Genomic DNA, 22552 nt, shown 5'->3' with positions numbered 1-22552 from the left:
AATACAACATATTATAATTCAAAAGGTTTTAATAAGATTCAAATGAAAGATAGAACCAGTTAGATTAGAACACTAATCAGAACACAGGACCTTTAGAGCCAGCTAGTGTCTGGGGGTCAAAGCATAGGAAAATCAGAACCAGCGAGAACAGCCTGGGACTCAGAACACAGGAGAAGACCCAACTGGATTATAACATCAGCCTGTCATACTCTACAACTAGGCCTACTCTACATTCCAGCCCTGAAGGTTACAGGGAAAAATGAGAAGATGCTCTTTCTGTGTGGTTGCCTTAGTCGTTTTCCTGGTGTATTTCCTTGGCATGATGGCTTTTCTACAATGTGTATGACATTAAAATAAAACATATGTTATGTAATATTACATTGAAATATGTTTAAGACTAAACTTAACTTGTGCCTCATGGTGGGGGAAAGTGAGACAGTGGCTCACTTTCCCCCACAGCATTTGGCTCACTTTCCCCCACCACCACAATTTGAGAAAAAACTACCTCTCTTAGCATTTCAGGCTAATCTTCAGTTATCATCATCACATGGTTTCATATGTTGGTAGTTCATCAACACGTATGATAGAAGTTTTTCTACATGAATACATTTGCTTTGGCACAACAGTTGATTAAGTTGACAGCAAGAAAATTAACTGTTACATGCAAAATACCTATTTTGGTGAAAAAAACATGCTTACCACAACACCATGAGGTCCTCTCTTTCAGGGCCATGGGGAAATGAGAGGGGCTTGAAAACATATATCTCCCATGACCACAAATGTTTTCCGTTACCTAGATGCAGGGGGTGGCTCACATTACCCGATGCCTCAGATTCCCCCATTCTCCCCTATATAAAAAAAAATTCTATACATTTTTAAAAATCAGGCACATTTGCTGGTTTATACTCACCAATACATTGTGAAGCCTAAGTGCATGCCCTGCTTTCTGTCATCATGTTGGTTTTCTGTGCAAATGTTGAACACATCATAAAAAATGTTTTGCTTTAACTTGCATCCTTTTTAGGTCTCCTTTCAATGTCACATTGTACAAGTTGCCAGTGAGCCTTGCTTTCATGTCTCTACGACATTTAAAAACAAGCCCATTTCCGTGTCTCGTCCCTCCATAGTGGTGTAACACATTTTTAACAAGTCCATTTTCTGGTCAATGTGCATGTTTCCCCATTAATGGCTGTTTGGAGAGGCTGCAGCTCTGGGGAGACAGCCCTGTCAGATGGCTTAACAACCGCCATTTTTCACACTGCCGCCACTGTCGCTATCTCCCTCGCTGCACCCACCTATAGCAGCATGCAGATGGGCCACGGGGAGCGGAGGAGGAGGGGTGGGGTGTGATGGTGTGGGGGAGAGGTTGAGGTAGAGGTAAAATAAAAGAAGAGTAAATAGTCGGGGAAGAAGTGGAAAAAGAGTAAGAAATATGGTAGAGCTCCCTCAGAAACCAAAGTAAAGTAGATACAACTGCCATAGTTCTGCATATGCACTGATATGAACATGCTACGGAAAAACAAATCTCATTTTAACCAGAAGCACTGCTCTCCTCTTCTGTCCATCTGTCTTTTTCCTCCCATCTCCCTCTTCCTTCCTCCATTACTCCCTGACACCAGGATTCCCCACTCACTGGCTGAGGGGTTATCTATTCAATAATTCATACCGATATTTCATGCAGAAGATCAATAATGTATTTGATCTTCCATTCTCCATGGCTGATGCTGGCTGCTACCATAAGCTTTTTTTTTCCACATCCAAGTCAGTACCTAGATTTTTACCTCCATAAAGTCCGCAAGAGATAAGGGATGCGGGCAAAGATGGGGAGCAATAGAGGGAAAGAGATATAGGAGAGACTAAACATGAACAAATCTATGCTTATACCCTGCAGTTAAGCTCTCTCTCTCTCTCTCTCTCTCTCTCTCTCTCTCTCTCTCTCTCTCTCTCTCTCTCTCTCTCTCTCTCTCTCTCTTTAGATTATATACTGGGCATGTTTCCATGGGTTACCTCTCTTCTTCAGGCTGGCACCCACACACTTAGCTTTATTACTAGTGCATTTGCAGGCATCTTGGGCTTAGAGACTAGCACTCATACCTTGGGCTCAGATTTTCTGCAGGAATTTATTTTCACGACTCCTGAGCCTATTGATTTGGAGGGAGTTAATTTCTATGGTAACCCCAGCCCATAAATTCTCATTTGCGCCACCGGGACAGGGCTATTGTTGTTATCATCACACGGATGACTGGACATTAGCATAGCATGCAGAGATTAATAAATGAATTAAACAAATCCGCCTCAGCATAATAAATAAGAGGATCGATATATATTATTGACCCCGATTCAGGTGGTGTTTTGCAGATCTGCTTTGAAATGAGCGTATAAAGAGAATGAATAGGTTGGAAATTGATCACTAAATGAGCAAACACAGAGGTTTTTGCTAATGAGGGAAAGTAGAGAATATTGCAATAGATAAAGTACCTGCAGCAGACAAAGTGAAAAACATAGAGAAAAGCGTTTACAATTGACCCATTCGGGTAACTCTATCGATAAACTCAATCACCCAGAGGAAGAGTAGAGGATTTCACTCTGACTTTCACAAGGATTTACATGGAATTCTACAAATGTTACACTTAAGTCTGTGATTCACCCGTGTAGGATTTATTCTGTGCTGTTGATGCAGCTATACACCGTTTGGTATGGTTCAAATTCACTCTTCAACCAAGCCCTGTGTATGGGGTTATGAGCTGTCACTCGGACCTTGTTATCCATCTACTCTACCTTTAGGGTCCTCATCATCTCCTTTTAAAGGCTGAAGATTGAACAGCGGTGGTCATTATTCCTCAGGTTGTATGGCAGCAAAGCTTTGTTGACTCATACGGCGCGATAATATGAAACGCAGGGCTTCAAAGTAACCCACCACTCCCTGGAGAGACATGAATTATTCCCCGTGCTTCCTTCTCCCATGCAGTGCGCCCCAGCACCCCCCACCCCCACCCAGTTGCACAACAAACTCCAAATGAAAACCACAAATATCCTCGCCGCTGCCTCAGCCTCTCGAACGCAAAAAAAAAGCCCATGATACACTCTCAATTACTGATGGCGAATCTCCCCAACAAGCTGTCCTGATGTGCAGTTTATCGGCTTGAAGGCGAGAGAGAGGAGAGATGCTTAAGAGTCATTATCCTCCCTACGCACTCAAACACACACACACACACACACACTAACACTCACATACGCTCTCCTCTTTCATCATCCCATTCCTCCTCCTCAAAACATAGCCGATATTAACACATATGGTAGACGATGCTCACACACGCACACACACACACACACACACACACACAAACACAAACACACATACATACAAACAGAGGAGATCTCTTTCCTCATTTGCACTTTGTTTCCCTCATTTGTGTCATTTGTGCTGAGGGGTGCTGTAAAAGTGGGCTAAGCAGTGTGTTGTCTGAGGTATGAAGGAGAATGATCTCCCCATTCCATCAGGCTCAACCAGCCCAGCGGGGGACACTCATTTACTTCATGGAATATTACTTTCTCTCCTTCTCTCCCGTTACCATGGCAGCCAGCCGCTATAAAAAGATTTTCTTCTGATCGCTATTATTTGATCCCCCCCCCTTGCACACTTCGACGAAGAGCCCTTATTGATTTTCATTTCTCATATGTTTTGAGTGCAGAGAAAATAAATTAACATACCGTGAAGTACTTACACTAACACAAAAGGGGTCTTCATTGGTGTACAGTTGTAGAGGAACACACTGCTCACGGGCATTTTACCGGAGCTAACCTTGTTGTTAAATTGCAACACAGTATGTGGTCTGTGATGGCTGCGGTCTGGATCATGACTCACAGATTGGAGAAACTTCCTTAAATAGGCGGAAGCTACTTTCCATATACTGTTTCCAAACTGAGTTCTGCAGAGAATTGCTTTTCTTATTAAGTTTTTTATTGTTTGTTTGTTTGTCTTGCAGGGTTGTCAAGGAGCATCTTGGCGAGCAGGAAGTGGCCATTTCCTTGACTATAGACTCCTTGGAGGAGGAGGACCTGGGTAACTATTCCTGTTACGTGGAAAACGGTAATGGCCGTCGCCAGGCCACTATCCAGCTCCTCAGGCGAGGTAAGAGCTCTTTGACTTTTCCCACTGCTTTTACCTTGAGTGTTAACCCCTCAACTTTCAGCCATATTGCATTTGGTTTCCCAGTAAAAGACTGTACGGATGGTAAAAATCCTCTTATTCCTCACGGTTAGTGATAGTGACACACCATCAAACATATTCTGTATCAGCTTGTTCCTCCTCTTCATTAAAGCTATATGATGAATGAAATATTCAGAGCACTAGCTGCACCATTTCATCAAGTGGAAATATTCTAGATGTCTTATGCATAATTTTGCACATATTTGCCCAAAAACTTCAGCCTGACTTATTTGGTATCTTTGGGGACAAAGATTAAAAAGAAAGTTTGACTACGCAGCATTCGCTGATTCATTGAGGTTAAATTGGTTTAAGCTGCTCCAATCAATATTTCTAATATATTAATTATGGATCGAAAGACCATGTAAAATGTAAAAGGGGCCACTAATAACGACAATACACAAAGAATAATCACCTGACTCTGCATAGTAAGAGCTCTCATAAAGACCACAGACAGTTTTGGACATTCAACAGGTTGCCAAAACACGAATCCAAAGCAAAGCTTATGTTGGTCCGTGTCTACCAGATTTGTCAAAAGTCAACTGTTTGATCTTAAGTTTTCATATGAGCGTCATATGGGTTTTACTACTGCTATATATCAGTGTTTTGTTTATGACTTGTCTTTGCTGCCCCCAAGTTGCAAAACAATCAGTTATTCAAATTGTATAGCTCTTATGTTTAGAAGGTATGTATTTAAGATCACATATAATATCCCCAAAAGACTTCACATTAAACTGCTTTATTTTGATTTTGTTTTCTGGTCATTTTTAATTTCTCTACTTCCATCTATACTTGTGTTAACAATCTCTTCTCGAGCTCCGTTTGGTTCTGTTGTTTCTGTGCTGCAGCAGCTGTGTAGCTATTTTGGCTCTCCAGCATGACTTGTCTAAAGCTCTTTTCATGCACTGGTTGTCACCCTGCGAAGAGAGGTAATTTGATGGCTGTTTAAACAGCAAATTGGTCCTCGGCTTTTCCCAAGAGGCCAATAAGTTCAGCATACAATTACATTTTAAGTCTTTATCTGTCTGTCTCCCCGCTTTAATCTCTTCCGCTGTAACCGTCTTTTGTAGATGGCCCAATTCCATATGAGTGGTCTTTGTAGCCTCTTGACGGCTTCATTTAGCACTCTCTGTCAACACAGCGTGTACGTACGAGGAAAGGGATGATGAGATAGACTTCAAGTCAAGACTCTCTCTCTCTCTTTTGATGTTTATTTCTTGTTTTCCATCCCAAAATGCATCACTCAGAAGCCCTGCAGCAGGTCTTTGTGAATGTCTCTGTAGGCTGCCTCTCCTTCCTTCTAATAAAAAAAGAGAGAAATGAAAAGAGAGAAGGCTGAAGGGAAGTGGTGGTCAGTGAAACATTAACAATTTAGAGAGTGAGAATGTTTGTTGTTAATTAGCTTAAAAATAAATAATAATAATTTAGGTTATGAAAGAAAACCAAGAAACTACACATTCAAGGATCAACAGCAGTGCTGTTATCAGAGTAGAGTATTAGTGTTGTTCATTAAAATACATAAAAACCTTTCTTAACAAGGACCAGTTAAACATTTTGGGAAAGATCTTTATCTTTCTTAAATAAGAAGGAAACCACTCTCACGTCTGTACATTGAAAATTGAGCTACCGCCAGATGTCGGCTAGCTTAGCCTAGCAAAAACACTGACAATATTAACTTCAACGTAGTCTGTAGTCTCTTGGCTGCCAAGCAACCAGATATGAAGTCATTGCTACTGATCAAGAAATAGTGTGGCACATTACCCCAAACTAAACCAGGTTGGTTAATTGTTACGCTTTGTTTTTTGCACAAATTAAACAAAAGATATATGTACATTAGTGAGCTAGGTTAGATGTCTGCACAGGTTTTCAGTCTTAAAGCTAAGCTTACATCTGCCGGTCATTTACCTAACAGACATCAGATACTATTAAGTCTAGTATTAAAGCTATAGTGCGTTCTATAACTTCTGTCGCCCACATGAGGAATTCTAAGTTATTGCAACAACACTGTTGGCGCACCTACGAGAGGTAATCATTCTGTGATCGCACATTCAGTCCTAGTCTCATGTCTCATTTTCTTCCAATCAGGGATAATATCTTCAAGTCAGAATATCTCAATTGTGTCACAGGTGCAATTTGAATTTGTTTGACAGAATAAATAAGATTTGATGACTTCATAATGATGCTATTATGAGCTGTACCTTTGCGGTGTACATAATATGCAATTACAGGTATATAAAGGATGTGTTGTGGATGCCATGGCAACAGAGCCTACATTGACAGGGGTGTAGGATCTCTTCGCCAGCCAGGTAAACGCTGCTTCCACACACAGCAAGTCACAAGTCATCCTTCCCCCCAAGCTAAGTCTCTGGTGAGATGGAGAGGAGATAATAAAGAGGGAAGTTAATGGAGAGACATAGGTTGAAAGAAATGGGGGAATGAGAGAGAGAGCAAAGAAGAAATGGTTTGATGAAGAAGAGAGCATGTGATATGAGTAAACTGAAGTCACTCGCTTTTGAAAACGCCTCTATCCGTTTCTATGATTGTCCCTATAGTCCCACCACTATGGACCACAGCCAAAGTGCAGGGCTGTGTCATTTCTTTGTGCTCCTAAAGAAATTAACCCAATTTCTCATCATCTTTCGTCCCCCCCCCCTCCCCCCCCCAACCATGTGTCACCCCCTGCTGTAAACTCTCATTTTTCCCAAAGTCATTACGAGCCCCATGTCTCTTCTCCCTGAAGATTCATGCTGCTTTCGCCCAGAGCCCGAGCTCTGAAAATAATATTGATGACTTGTCCCCATCTTCCCCGCAAATGTAAATGTGTCCTGTAAGTGCATCGTCCTGCGAGATTAACGGGGGGGGGGGGAAACGGTGAAGAAGAAAAAAGACAACCTATGCGTCCAACCCTTGTCCACAAATAAGTCAATAGCTTGTAAGTCACACTGTTAATGTATTTCGAACCCTACACACGTCTATAGGCCGATTTCAATGTTTTTTTTCCCGGCCCGTTTGTGTCATCCTCAGCAGAGCTCATGTACACGGTGGAGCTGGCAGGAGGGCTGGGAGCCATCCTGCTACTACTCATCTTCCTCATCTCCCTCTACAAATGCTACCGGATCGAGCTGATGCTTTTCTACAGGAGGCACTTTGGCAGCGAGGATGTGGATGGAGGTAAAAGAATCAGCGCAAAAGCATCACAAAGACATGTCCTCTCTTTTAACTCCAACTTGTTGTCGGTGTTTTCACCAGGACCTTGTTTTCTTATATCCAATATTCGATGTGGTGCGAGAATAGATGATAGGTGTTTGTGCCTGTGTGGGTTTGTTTCATGGATGTTGCAATGTCTGTTATGTTATGTTTAGGTGTGTGTGTGTGTGTGTGTGTGTGTGTGTGTGTGTGTGTGTGTGTGTGTGTGTGTGTGTGTGTGTGTGTGTGTGTGTGTGTGTGTGTGTGTGTGTGTGTGTGTGTGTGTGTGTGTGTGTGTGTGTGTGTGTGTTATAAATGTCTTCTCTGGTCCTATCTCAGTGACAGCAGCCCATTTTCATTCCCTCCCCATCTCTCTCTCTCGCTCTCCCTCTCAACCGTTGGTGTAGAGGTGCATGAGATTGTGTTGTGTGTCTACATTGCTGCAAAGGTTGCATAGGGAAGAGAGGAGACAGATTTTCAATTTGTTGCCCATTTAAAAAGAGATCAGTCTCAATATGTCATGGAACGATTCCCACCCTGTGCTGTCGAAGGCCAGATAGCGGGACATGGGGACTGGGCAGGCTCCAACGCTCCTCCCTGAGAGACAAATAGGGAGTAAACAGCCTGAAATTGGAGGACAACTTTTTGTTTTCTCTACAAAACATAGTTAACTTTTTCTTCAGTTAAGGATATGTCTGTTTTTGTTCCTTTGTGTTTTGACTGCTTTTCTCTTTGAAAATTCTGGAAAGACCGAGCTCATTTTGAATCGTCGGGTTGGTTGATTCAACAGTAGCATGAATTATCTATTACATGCTGTTCTGTTGACTCAAAGCTTGCACATGATTAAGTCATACCGTCAGGGAGTGCCAAAACAAGCTGTTTTTGATTTTCAAAGTTTGCTAGGTGGTTAATTTGCAACGGAGGGTTGCTAATTTGAAAGCCTTGTTTGATGTTCAGATCCTATCGAGCTCAGCCCTGGCCCTTCCAGTGAGTTTCAAAGCTGCGTGTGGTCCTCAAAGCGTTTGTGAAAAAGCCCCACTTCCTTTTTTTGGGAGCTAGCCTGCGCTCCAGTTTCTACAGAGCATAATGACTAGGAAATACTGAACATGTCACTGCCTCTGCCTATTTTTCTGCCTTTTCTGTTCTTTCCACTGTCTTAAGGGAAATCATTTTGAGGTGGGGAATAGGGTGTTGCTTAAATTTTGGTTTAGGTATTTTTGTGTCTACCCCAATTTTATTTCTCACATACACTATATCGCCAAAGGTATTGGACACCCCTGCCCAAATACTATCTTGTACTTTTTTGGAGTGTGCCTACTGTTTTTATCTAGGCCACTTTGCTCCAATTACGGATGCTAAAGCACAGTTTGGAGCAGTATTGGCCCTGTTTCAGCATGACAATGCCTCTGCATACAGAGCAAGATCCAAGGATTGTCTGTGTTTGGTGTGGAAGAGATTGACTGGACTGCACACACAGAGGCCTAACCTCAACCCGATCCAATCCTTGATTAACTGGAAAGTCGACTGGCCTTTTTCAGCCAACATCAGTGGCTGACTTCACTAATGATCTTGTGGCTGAATGGGAGCATGCAGCCACAAGCCCTTACAGAAGAGGAGACGGTTATTGCAGCATTTCACAGAAAACTAACAAGTGAAAATATCAGTGATTTGGTGTTTTGAATAACAACAAACCTTGTGGAAGATATAGTACAGAGGAAGTAAACTCATTTTCCAGTGTAAATATTACTGTTGTCTATCAGTGTTAATGTATAAAGGATTGTCTCATTTCCAGCTAGATGTCAATGCTGTGCTTCTTTTTCATTATTAACCACTGCTTGTTGTTACCCTGTTTTTCAGAAAACAAAGACTACGATGCTTACCTTTCCTACACCAAAGTGGATCCTGACCAGTGGAGTCAGGAGACCAGAGAGGAGGAACGCTTTGCCCTGGAGATCCTCCCTGATGTGCTGGAGAAACATTACGGCTACAAACTCTTCATCCCAGATCGAGACCTCATTCCAACAGGAAGTAAGCACAGTGACTGTCTGCGTACACGTACTTGCAATCCTATGTTCGTGTAACATATTGTATTGGAGTGTTAGGGCATTTACAGTCCCTCGTACTGTATACTGTACTGTGCTGCTGCAGTATTTGGCACATTTGTTCCACTTTGTCGTTCACTAGCAAGGGTCACGCCACAACAATATGAGTTGAATGCTGAATAGGGAAGAATGGATGTGAGGAAGCAGGTAAACATATAGGGGATTTAGGGATCTGTCACGGGTATTGAGCTGCCCCAGCCCAATCTGGGCCCCAAATTGGGCATGGGGCAAATATTTCTTTAAAGCCAAGTGTTTATACAAAGCCCAGGCTATGTAGACGAGTATTAAATAGAATGGGAGTCAGACCGAGACTGTCAACACTTCTCCAACCAATCAGCTACAAGCAATATTCTTGAGATGGCCAGAAAAGATACAATGGTTTGAGATGCCCTGTCTGGCTGCTGTGGAAGCGTGGAAGGGCAAAGTAGCCTTGGAAGAAATAGAGTCCTTAAAAACTTTAGTTAAAGGTCCCGATTATTACACTTTTCTCCTGAGTTCAGGACTGCTGAGAAAGATGGGGTTGAAGAAGGAACTCTATAGCTCCTTCCAGCTACCTCAAAAAATAATAGCCAGAAGACTGAATAAAAGGGCTGAGACGATTTTGAAAGCGTAAGTCATGTTCTATGGATGGAGGTGATGGCATGGTCAATGGTTGCATGGAGGAATCAGGACTTGGAAGGACATTGCATCATTGCTGATGCAGGAGACTGGGGCAGGATGATTGTAAATTTGGCCTATCATGAATCCATCTAGCTCTTTAGCCAATAGGTTGTGGCCCATGTTGGGTTCAGCGAGAGCGGATTAAAGGTTGTGGTAGATATGGGAAGTATCAGGAATGACTTCTATGCCTGGATGAAAAACCATGCATGAATCCTGATGAGAAAGTGAATGAACTTTCTATTGGGATGGTTTGGTAGAGCAGTTGGCCTGGACAGTTGCCTTAATGATAGTGCCAAGGTCAGTCTGCAAGTGTGATTGGGTTCTGCAGGAATGTAACGGCTGGAGGGGAATCGCCTTCAAACAGATAGTTGCCTGAATCAGAAAAATGTATCTGCAGTTCAAGATCCATGGGGATTTTCTCTTTGGTGGAATCAAAGGTAATATGAATCTATCTTTTGAAGCACGGCCTGTCGTGCAAGACAGGACAGGATGGGTTTAAGGTGGAGCCAGCCATTCTGGAGAATGTTTGTTGTCAAAATCACTTTTTTGTCAAAATCAGTGATTATCTCCTCATGATTTGCTACCTGTCTTAACTGTGTATGTGCTGAAAAAACCTAGTGTTGTTACACAGCCTAGACTGTGTCAAAGGGCATATTACTATAGCTACGCTGGGTGCCCTTTGTTTACATAGACTTTGTTTACATACAGAATTACTGAGCCTAGGCTGTGTATTACTGGATTTTTTTCTTTGGCACATATACGCAATATGGACAGGGAATCAGATCGTTAGGAGAAATTCAATGATTTTGACAAAAAAAAGTGATTTTGAATCTAAATCGCTGACTGCATCTTTAAGCAGCTATAGGTAGGCAGATGATTGGTAGAGGTGTGGTTGAGGCGTGACCCTGCTCCTGAACCCAAGTGAACTAGCTACCTCATTAGTTTGAAATGTTTGTTGTGTGTAGTTTGTCTTCAGTTTTGTTTTTTTCACTGTCTCTGTCTTGTGTTTTCAATGTGTTGTGCTGTTTGGACAAATTTCAAACAGAGTACATTCACACTCACGAGTGATGAGTGGATGATTATTCAAAAGTACTTTCTAAATAATGAAAGATGGTGGTGAGGCCATATTCAGTCCAATAATGTCAACGAGTGCCTTTTTTCTTGTATCCTCTCGCCAATCCCTCTGGATACAAATCGAAGATCATAATATTTCACACTGACATTTCCAGTTTTACGAATTACAGATATGGGAATGCAGTGTGTACCAGGAGCTGATACTATATTGAAGTAATGTATCATCCTCGTAGGTTTTTCCGCCATAAAATTAATAAATCCATGAAAATTCTGTCAGAACATATTCTCATGCAGCGTGCTTACTCTACTTAGTAGTCCGTCAGTGACAGCGGTACACAGTGTGCTCTAGTTAGTAGCGATACTGTGTGTTTGTACTGTAGGCTTCATGTGAGGACAGATTAAACACAAACGCTTCCTAGTTGGGTCCAGACAGAATTAAACATTAGTGTGTAATGTGTGAAGACGCCTCCTTTCCTTTAATCAAAAGAAAATTGCATCCAGCGTCGGTGCCAAGCCAAATCATTACAGATGAATGTCCAATCAGGCTAACGTGGTGTGTGTGATTAATCATAATGTGAAACAAAGAGAAGGTGAATGACAGGGAGATGCAACAACTTTTTACGATTGTGTTCAGCATTTTTCTGTGTCTGTGTACTGTGTTCTGCCTGTGACCTGAATGTGACCATGTTTATTGTTTAGGTCTCACCAATGAGCATTACCAGGATGACACACGGCTCTTTGGAGGTACTCGCCCCTCAGTCTTTTTCCTCTTGTGTCAGCTGCTGTCATTTACCTGCTCCCGTAGGAAGTTTTCAGAGCCACGCTCTCGAGTGGCGCCGCTGTCGTGTGATCTAAACATCACGACCAGTTCAATAGGCAGCGACTCACCCTAATCCTTTAGTCTGTGCAGAGTTATCAATCATTACCCTCCATCCAGAGCCATTTAGTGCAGCGCTTAGCTTTGTTTGGATCTGCCTTCCGGAGTATTGATTACAATACATAGATTTGTACTTTGCACTGCACCAGAATAAATCATATCCAAGTGAACACCCACCATGCTTTTAGATGCATCTACACACACACACACATACACAGTCCCTGTGTCTTTCCCTACAAACTATATACTACATACTAAAATGAGCATGATAAGACCCAAAACTGGAGGTGGACAGCAAAACACCCACCTGTCATTGTCTTGTGTTTTGTGTCTTTTGCTGTATGTTCATCCATCATTGTTATGTTGTTGTCGTCCTGTCCTCATTAAATCACATACTGTATATAGCTCAACACATGCTGGAAGTAAACAACTGAACTATTCTGCCAGTCTTATGTCTTATGCATTTTTGTTCATATCCTTCTTTACCCCTTGTTCCTTTGCAGCCTACATAGAGGACGTGGCCCGCTGTGTGGACCAGAGCAAGCGGCTCATTATAGTCATGACGCCCAACTATGTGGTGCGGCGAGGCTGGAGCATCTTTGAGCTGGAGACGCGGCTGCGCAACATGCTGGTGACCGGCGAGATCAAGGTCATCCTGATCGAGTGCGCCGAGCTGCGTGGCATAATGAACTACCAGGAGGTGGAGGCCCTCAAGCACACCATCAAAACCCTCACCGTCATCAAGTGGCGCGGCGCCAAGAGCAACAAGCTCAGCTCCAAGTTCTGGAAGCAGCTGCAGTACGAGATGCCCTTCAGGCGCACGGAGCCCATGCTCAGCCACGAGCCGGCGCTGGACGTCAGCGAGCAGGGCCCCTTCGGAGAGCTGCAGACCGTCTCCGCCATCTCCATGGCAGCAGCCACCTCCACCGCCATGGCCACCGCCCACCCAGAGCTGCGCTCCACCTTCCACAACACCTACCACACCACCATGAGGCAGAAACACTACTACCGCAGCTACGAGTACGACCTGCCGCCCGGAGGCACCCTGCCACCTCTGTCCTCTCTGGGGAACCAGCACACCTACTGCAACATCCCACTGACACTGCTGAACGGACAGAGGCCTCCCGCAAAGGGCCGAGAGCACAGCCTGGAGGAGGCACACGCTAACAACGCCATGCTCCCTCTCCTGCCAAGAGAAACCAGCATCTCCAGCGTCATCTGGTAATGATGGACAGACCCAGCATCAGCTGCTGTAGGAAAGATCAGTCAGGGATCCGAACGTGGCTAGGCTCCATCTGGTGGCTCTAAGGAACACAGTTTATGGTCGTGATTACGGCGAAAAGTGTTTTGGATGGATTTGGTGCCAACCATTGTAAACTGGCAGCAAGTGGTGGAGATACAGCAGGTTTTTGGACAGTACTCCCTTGTTTTTTTTTTTCAAGTGGACAGCGCCTCCATTACAGAGGGTGTTTTCTATGTGGAACTACAGGAGATAAATGAAAACACTGTTTCGTCAACCGGTGAGATACGGACTCGCGAGAACTCCACATTAAAGAACCAATACACTCTTGCAATTGTGCACACACCTGCGTACATATACACACTCAAATGTGCATACATACAAACAAAAGGAAAACAGGGTCTTGTACATATATTTCAATTTATTTGTAGCATCAATGTTTACCTGTTTTGTTATTTTCTTTGTTTTATTCAATCCTGTCTGTTGCCTTCTCTTCTGTAGGACTTTGCTTTAACTTGTTATACAGAGTTGAATATGTTTTATTGTTTTCTCTCTATAGTTTTTTTTTCTCTATTTCAGTGCGCTTGTATGGAAAGCCAGTATGTTATGTACCTGCGCTGTAGTGTTTTGGTTTTTTGTTTGTTTGTTTTTTAAATCTTTGTGTAGTTTAAGAGAAACATTTTTTTAACACTTTTGGGATTGCCTGGACATTTCAGGAGCTTCAAAGAGCTGACACTTCTTTTTGTTTACCTGTAAAAGGTGTATCTAGTTTAAATGAAACTCTCTTTTAAAAAATCATAGAATATGCAAAAAGAAGGAGGAGCTGACAAAAATATACCGTCCTGTGGGACCGAGAAGGTGGATGGGTTGGGGGGCCCTGCTAGTCCTCTCCAATCAGACAGACCGATAGACTGGCAGATCTCTCTCTAAAGCTTCATATTTTCTATTGAAACAAACAGCCTTGCTGTTTTAGAGTGATAGTGAAATGCCTCACCTTAAAAAGAAATCTGTAGATTATTTTAAAAAGAATTCTATTTTTATAACAGAAAAGAGTTTGCTTGAGAAGTCATACTTATTTGCATTTCATCCACCACAGAAAGGGGATTCGTGTATAAGTGTTATGCTGGTTTTGTACACTTGCAATGTGTGGTTCCTGGTTTGTTGAGAGATCAAGGTGGCTTTTGAATCCCACATGAAAAAAAAATATGTCCTCTACTCTTCTAGATTCAAAAGAGAAGCATTTTCAATGTTTTGGTTTTTAAAACATAATATTATTCCCATCCTGATAATTACTTTGGTTCATATGGATAGTTCATGTTTAAGGAAAGAAAAAAATGCATTTGTGTTTTGAAAGACTTTTTAAATATATTTGAAGGTGTGATTTTTGAGTATGCATAGCAAATAGATATGTATTCTATATATAATATAGATATTTATATAAATATATAAACACGATTTTCACTCGGAAAGAAATGTCTATCTTTATAGAAACACAATCATTATCAGTTGCCCTTACTTTCTCACTGCACATTAAAAACATTGATTTCCGTTTGATGTTTTATTTCTGTGTCCTGGCGTTGACCATTTGTTGGCAGTAATTCATCACATCTTCCTTGCGTACTGATTACTCTCAGTAAAATCCACATAAATTGTCAGATTAACGGCACGTTCATCACTCTCTATGAATTATTTGATGACAACATTTGACTAATAGATGGAAAGAGCGATTCTGTCAGTTTGAATCAGTGATCCAGCTGGAAGATCTGGCTCCGGCAGCGTGAACGACCATCAGTTTCTCCAGATATTGTTGGAATGTCCGTCAACACTTCAAAAATAAACTGTGCCTTCATTTGCCGACTGCTCTGAAATGAGTAGTCCTAGACAGCCTAAAAGCAGTGTGCGCATGTTTGTACAAACGTTCTTATCCCCTGCTCTTTTGAGATAACTTCATAACTACAGTTTACAGTTTATCTTTTGGACGCCTCTTTAGTAATTAAAGGTGCAGTGTGTAATATCTGAATATTTAGTGGTGAAAGTTCTAGAATGCAAAACACCCTGGGTAACCCCACCACTTTCTAACAGTGGCCTTCAAGGACATGAATCTAGTTAATAAAGATGGAATCCTCCACCTCTGCCTCAGGTTTTTCCACAATATCAAGTGATGAGGTGAAGATGTATTTAGTTATTTATTCAATGGTAGCCTACTTTGTTTTCCAACAGTTGCATTTCCCCGGGACACCCACTTTAGAAATGCATTTGGCCATTATGTGTGTCCATTCTGTGCTACTGTAGAATCATGGGAGTGCAAAATGGCAGCCTCCATGGTGCCAAGCCCTGCTCTTATGTAGATATAAAAGGCTCACTCAAGGAAATAAAAGTAAAAACAACTTTTATTTTCAAGCGATTATACATTATTTTAAACACTTTTATGAATATTATTATATTTCATTTTTACCGAGTCTGTTGTGAAAAAAATGCAAATAAATTCTACAAACCTATTTATTTTTTCAATTTTGTAAATCCATCTGTTTCCCCAGACATTGTGTCAATGCATGATGAACTGCTGTGGACGAGTAAAAAGAAGAAATCTGGTCCTCAAATAACGGTAATTTTAGTAGATATTTTCTTGATTTGTCTAAGTGACCCACCATAATAGCTTTGGTTAAAGAAAGGAGACTGTTGATGTTGTTGTCACTCTTCTCTTGCATTTGTAAGCACATGATGAAGAGATGTAATGGCCAGTATGAACAGGCGCAATTATTTCAGCAAACAGATAGTGCTCCAGTGCTTATGTCTGACCCATGGTCTGACCTGACTATTGTTCAATTCAGAAATGCAAAACAAACCTCTAAATGGAGATAATGAAATGTGATTTGCAAACGGTGAATTAATGAGATACTGTATGTACTGCACTGAACCGAAAGGAGATTAGGAAGAAGCTAATGTCCCAATGCATGTCCCTTTATTCCAATCATTATTTTGCTTTGAAGAGACACATTATATGTTGCGACACAGACAGACATCATTATGTACGGTGGAAGTTTGGCAGTGCAGTGCTCAAAAGAAGAAAAGGTCAACAATTTAAAAAGCGTGTAATGGAGGAGGTCCTGATGGGGATCTTGCCGTTTAAAAAGTGCTGATAAGGAGGTCTCCGAGGCCATGTTTTCTAGAACATTCGCCATGTAATCGCCATTTCCCATGGTTCCATGCTGGCCAGGGACCTTTGTCGCATGAGATCCCTTTTTGCTCATTCCAAAACGTTTGCTATCTGTCTCTCCTGTCTGATAGAGGCAGAATTGCCAAAGATAACCCTATAAAGCAAAGTGCTGTTATCAGAAAAATGTTGGTGCTTGAAGGCCAGGAGTCTCATTCGATGCCTGACTTCTGCTTGGTAACCTAAACACAACGCTTGTTGAACGCTGCCAAACAGTGCCATCTCCTGGGGGTTCTCAATGCCTACATGGGGTGATTGGATGCTGGTGAATCCAGAGAGAGAGAGAGAGAGCACATTTACTGATTCTCTGTCAATCCCACGAGAGAACTGAGAAAAAGAGAAAGTGGGGCAGAGAAAAAAAAGGAAGGAACAGAGTTAAAGGCAGAGGAAGGGAGAAAGTGGGGGAATTTGGCACTATATAAGACATTTTTGTTGGTGCACAAACAGAGCTGTAAAGCTCAGATGGTTTCGGACTGTGCAAGCGCAAAAGGGGTAGAAATTGGTCTAACTGTATCAATGAAACTATAAATGAACCACAATCACTGGAATTTACTCCGGCTGTCATTCTTTTAATACCCTTGCCAACAGTTGGAGGCAGGCACACATGCAAGCACACCCAACATGTGGCCAACTACAAGTAGAGCCTGCATGTGACGGTTGCATGTGGGCAGCCGCCTGCCAAACAGCTGGGATTTTATTAGCAGACACAGGATTAATAGACTCTTTAATTACCAAGAGCAATTAAGGATTTAATTGGAGAAGAACTAGACCCCATCGAGGAGGGATCATGGGGAGGAGATAAGCAGAAATAAGCATATCTTTAAAGTCCACAGTGGCATATTTGAAAAGGTAGTGTGTGTGTGTGTGTGTGTGTGTGTGTGTGTGTGTGTGTGTGTGTGTGTGTGTGTGTGTGTGTGTGTGTGTGTGTGTGTGTGTGTGCGTGCGTGCGTGTGCGTGTGCGTGTGCGTGTGTGTGTCTGTGTGTGTCTGTGTGTATGCTTGTTTCATGCAATGTATTATCAGACCACCAGGAGGTGTGTGAGAGTTATCAGTGATGGTCCGTCCCATATGAACATCCAATTGGTATCCCTTTATTTTATTTCAGTGGCCTTGCTTATTATTGTCTTGTGTCCAGAGGCATTCGATGACATGTGGTTATTCTGAGCTGAGTGAAAAAATAAACATAACAAAGGGGCAAAGCCATTGCTACGATGAGGGACACTGCTCTTGAAAGTCCTTTCCATTGAGTTTTGTTGAGAGGCTAGACTGCAATTTGATTAAATTACTGGAAATTGATTGTTCTGCTTTTAATATTTAATTCATATTTTTTTTGCCATTACAGCTGCAAAATGCAAATGCTCTGGTGTATAAGGCCACTACACTTGTGTGTTCATTATACATTTCCAGCATTGGAGAGATCCCTTACAAGCTTTACTCAGTAAGACCTGTCAAACACCTCTAAAAGGCCCAGAAATATCGCTCATGATACATTTGATCTGATCAGTCCTTTTCCCTCTAAATCAAGGAGAATTTTAACAAGGCTGCTGCTTGCCAGCTGCTAAACTCTCCTGTCCTGTGACTTTGAACAGTATTCCCCCCCAGAGCTGACCCTAGACTTTTGGGGGCCCTGAGAAGGATTTGGATTTTTGGGGCTATCCTCATCGTAATGTGTTTCCACTTCACATGGTACTGAACCAATTTGTGGATTGAAAATATCAGTTTCAAAGCAAATCATAATGTACAAATAAGCATGTGAAGGGATTTGTGCTATTCCTTCTCATGTCTTATGTGGAACAACTGCATAACAATCATTTGTAGTGACACAATAAATTCTAAACGGGTTGAAACATCAACCATACAGGCACGTGAGGACATATGGCTGCTGCAATACGAAAAGAATGAGACTCCCTTCTTAAACTGACCTCCAAATTTGATTTATGTAACTTGCAGTGCTGCCAACTTTGAAGAATAGCTTGGGAAAATACGTGAGTTTACTTTCGTTTTTATCTTGATCATAAACTATATTCAGCTAACATCTATTACACACATAAAATGTGAATTTTTTTAACATACAATCCTGGAAGTGCTCGCTTCGTAGGGGACGGCCAACCTAAATTGTCCATTTCACTGTCTCTGACCTTATAGTTTTGTCACTATTTGTTAAATTTTTATTTTGTAATGTCTCATGTTCATTTAAACAATGTGTTCTAGGGTTCCTACAGAGACCAGAGGGTTCTTAGCAAATGCTTATTTTATTGAATGGGTATAGCCAGCCTACACACCCTGTCAGCTTCCATATGCTGTTGCATTATGCTCCTCGGTTTTATTTGGGTTAGGGTATAATACCAAAATGAGCAGAGCAGTGCATGTCTCAATGTACAATAGAAACCTAGTTTCAACATTGTTTTAGAGAATGTAACAAAACAAGGCCGCTGGGACTGAGCAAAGGTACAGGCCATCTGGCCTTAGTTTGAACACTGACTTACAGTATATGAATGCTGGAAGCAGGAATCAGGCATCCAGGGACACATTACTTAAAATAATTTTGGTATAACTGTATGTACTGCAATAGCAGTGGTCATGTGGTATGGCTGTTTCATAGAATAGATCTCTAATGGAACCGAATGTGTTATGATGATGCCATGAGTCTACAGTAACTTTCTTTATGTGCAGTCTCCAGGCGCCTTTCTTCTGCAGTAGATGGAAAGTTTTTTGTCATGCGAGCCACCATCCTTCTCCTCCATCCTTTCTGCCAGGGGCATTTTAGTCTGCATCCAGAATAATTCCACGCTATAATGGCCAGACTGCAGGGTACAGGTAGAACATTACCTGAGGCACTTGCTGCACCTGCCTGCCTTCCTGTGTGTGTGTGTGTGTGTGTGTGTGTGTGTGTGTGTGTGTGTGTGTGTGTGTGTGTGTGTGTGTGTGTGTGTGTGTGTGTGTGTGTGTGTGTGTGTGTGTGTGTGTGTGTGTGTGCGCGCGTGTATGTGTGTGCGTGCATGCGGTTGCGGATGCGGATTATACATGATCGCAGCACAACTGTGGTGTATTGTTGCACTCTAGTGGTCTAACATGGCATTTCACCACAGCTATTCAGTAGTCACAGTGCAACCGTTAAATTCTCTTCTTTACCTGCTGTGATGGAGAGTGAACATCTGGTGTGAGCATAACTTAAAATGTTTAGCTTTTTTGAGACTCATCTTAATCTGTAGTTGACATAATAAACCTTTATCACAAACATAGTTGACATGAGTCAGTGTAACTGAGAAGTACAAGTACAAGTACACTCTAAGTTATCACTGTCTACTTACTGATACCATGCACATATCATCTCCTACATACGATTCTGTTTAGGACTGATTTCAAAAAAGTGTGTCAGTAATGGAAGAGCTGATAACACACACACGCATGCATGCACACACACACACACACACACACACACACACACACACACACACACACACACACACACACACACACACACACACACAGGTAAAAAATAAAAACAGTTCAGAGGGTATTTCTTTATTATATAAAAATATTTTATAAAAAAACGAATAAGTTATGAATTCCAGCAGCTGCTCTGTATTTTTCATCTATTATGACATATCTCGCACTAAACACACTCTTTGTTTCTCTCATACACACACACACACACACACACACACACCCTTCCCTGTGTTGATAATTTCACAGTCTTTGAAGATCTCCACATACAGTAGTTATAAATTCAGTCTTTAACATTCCTTTATCTCCCCTCACCACCTGCCCCCCCCCCCCCCCCCCCCCCTCCATCCACCAAAAAAAATGTTTGGAGTATTTCGGTCAACCTTGCTCCCGCTGACTTGACCTCAGTCCACTGCCCAGCTACTTGCCGTAGAACATCTCCATGAGCACCTCCTCGATGTTGACGGCCCCTATAACGGGTCTGAAGAACAGCTGAGCGATCACCAGCGGGCTGATGGACCTCAGCATGGACAGAGCTATGAGCAGCTTGGCGAAGCGCGTCGTGTCCTCACGGTGGATCAGACGGACGTGCTCGTTCAGAGCCTGGTGCGCCTCCCGACGCAGGGACTGGATGTAGTGGAGACAGCGCAAACCCTCCACATCTAGAGGGGGAGGAAAAGGAGGCGAGAGGCCGGGTTAGATGGAGAGGAAAGCATAACATGGAAGAGGAGAGGAAAGTGAAGTAAGTGTAAAGAAAAGTTTCGTACAGTTTGCCATACAACGACGAGGTCAATTTCACTTAGCAGGAATTTGTTATCCAAAAGCTCGATTATTTAAGGCGCCTTTCTAATTTCAATATACACTATATCAATATAAATAATATATTTGGGAACATGCCTAAAATATTTTTCTTCTATTATTTTCAAATAAACCAAATCTCTAATACACAAATGTGTTCTAGCAGTAAGCGTGCGTAAAGTGCCTGAGAGATCCTCTGACAGATTTCTTGTCAGCTTTGTTCCACCTGTGTAGACTACAATAACTTTGATCCACCTGTATATGAAACCCCCTTTCTTACCTGGGTTGAACAGCACAGCTCCTTTCAGATAGGCGTATTCCTTTGTACTGATGTCTACACTCCAGCACTTCTTCAGGAACGCTTTGATCGCTTCGATATCCTTGATGGAGACCCCGGCTGCTGCTGCCCCCCTGCTGCTCTCATGCTGGTCGGTCGGTGGTGCCTCGCTCTGCCTGTCCGGTAACCCGGTGAGGATGCGCTGCAGCATACTGGGCTCCACCGTCTCTGTCGTCTCAAAGTCCACACGGTCCTGCGCGAGTCCCAGCACGAGCAGAGGCGCCCAGCCGCTCCGGATCAATATCAGCTGGTCGTCCTCGGGCAGCTCACGGAAACACGGCACGTTCTTCACGAAGCGAAGCGTCTTGACGAGGACCGCCGAGGCAGCTTTGCACGTCACCTGCGGGGAGCGGAGGACCCCGCGCCGCCGGCTCGAGCCGCACGAGCACGCCTGTTGCAGCGAGGCAGGTGCGGCGGTGGCAGAGGATGGGGAGGAGGTCTTGTGGAAGTGTTGCGGGGTGTGTTGGTGTTGTTGGGGATGCTGTTGTTGTTCTTGTTGTTTGTCCTCAGCGGTCGCGAGGCTGTCACTCTTCAGAATGCTGTAGAGGATGCTGCTGTTGTTGTTTCGCCCGCTGGATCCCCGACAGCGGCAACCCTCCAGCGTGGTGGCCATGGCAGCTCAAGAGGCTACATGGGCTGGAGCTCAGCGCCGTCCCCGCTGTCTCTTCGCCGGAGCCGGAGGTCAGTGAGATATGGTAGCGCTGTTTTCTTAGCCTCTGATAGCCCGGAGCGAAGGGCAGCGCTTTTATATCAGCTCCCGTCTGTGCCCTGTATGTGCTCTTGGAGAGCTTGTTCAGTCTTTCTGCATATTCCGCCTCCCCCTAGACTCAGGCACCTCCTCTTTCTCCACCTCTTCCTCCTCTCTCGCTCTCAAACACACACCCACAAATACATGAGCATACACACCCACAAATACATGAGCATACACACACACACACACACACACACACACACACACACACACACACACACACACACACACACACACACACACACACACACACACACACACACACACTTATAAACACACACTGACACTTATAAACACACACTGACACATACATACACAGATACACAGGCAGAGACACACACACACACACACACACACACACACACACACACACACTTTGCAGAGCTCTCACAGCACTGGACCAAAAATATATTTTTGCAAAAAACCACTCCAGACGACCATTTAAAGCATCTACTTTGCTCACATGGAAAAGGTTCAAACTAAATGAAATATGTATGTGACTGCAACAGTTGGCACAATGTATCAAACATCATCAAAGGGGAAACAAAGCGAGGGAGAAAAATCAGTCAATAGTCCTGGTTAATTAAACAGATTGTGAGAGAGAGAAGAAAAGGAAGAGAGAGGCAGACAAAGACAGACAAGAAATCAGAGGCTTAGTTC

At 42.9% G+C, this 22552-nt stretch overlaps 2 protein-coding genes across 2 annotated transcripts in view; one reads left to right on the top strand and one right to left on the bottom strand.

Annotated features, from left to right (window-relative positions):
* The window catches only part of il1rapl1a (interleukin 1 receptor accessory protein-like 1a), a gene marked incomplete at both ends in the record, with an annotated part of 129741 nt that extends 116410 nt beyond the window's left edge, over nt 1–13331 (top strand). Inside the window, 5 exons of the mRNA XM_080037661.1 lie at nt 3987–4132; nt 7232–7378; nt 9251–9421; nt 11929–11973; nt 12610–13331. Coding sequence (XP_079893787.1) covers nt 3987–4132; nt 7232–7378; nt 9251–9421; nt 11929–11973; nt 12610–13331 — 1231 coding nt within the window. The remainder of the gene's footprint in view (nt 1–3986; nt 4133–7231; nt 7379–9250; nt 9422–11928; nt 11974–12609) is intronic.
* Nucleotides 13332–20426: 7095 nt separating this feature from the next.
* On the bottom strand, nt 20427–21754 carry nr0b1 (nuclear receptor subfamily 0, group B, member 1; the record flags this gene model as incomplete). The annotated part of the gene is made up of 2 exons (XM_080038495.1): nt 20427–20668; nt 21085–21754. The coding sequence occupies 2 exons, from the start codon at nt 21752–21754 to the stop codon at nt 20427–20429; spliced, it is 912 nt and encodes a 303-aa protein (XP_079894621.1).
* Nucleotides 21755–22552: the final 798 nt, after the last annotated feature.

Source organism: Ammodytes marinus, assembly GCF_949987685.1.
Source record: "Ammodytes marinus genome assembly, chromosome: 12".
Lineage (NCBI taxonomy): Eukaryota > Metazoa > Chordata > Actinopteri > Uranoscopiformes > Ammodytidae > Ammodytes > Ammodytes marinus.
Note: the sequence above shows the minus strand (reverse complement) of the source record. Positions and strands in the feature narration are given on the sequence as shown.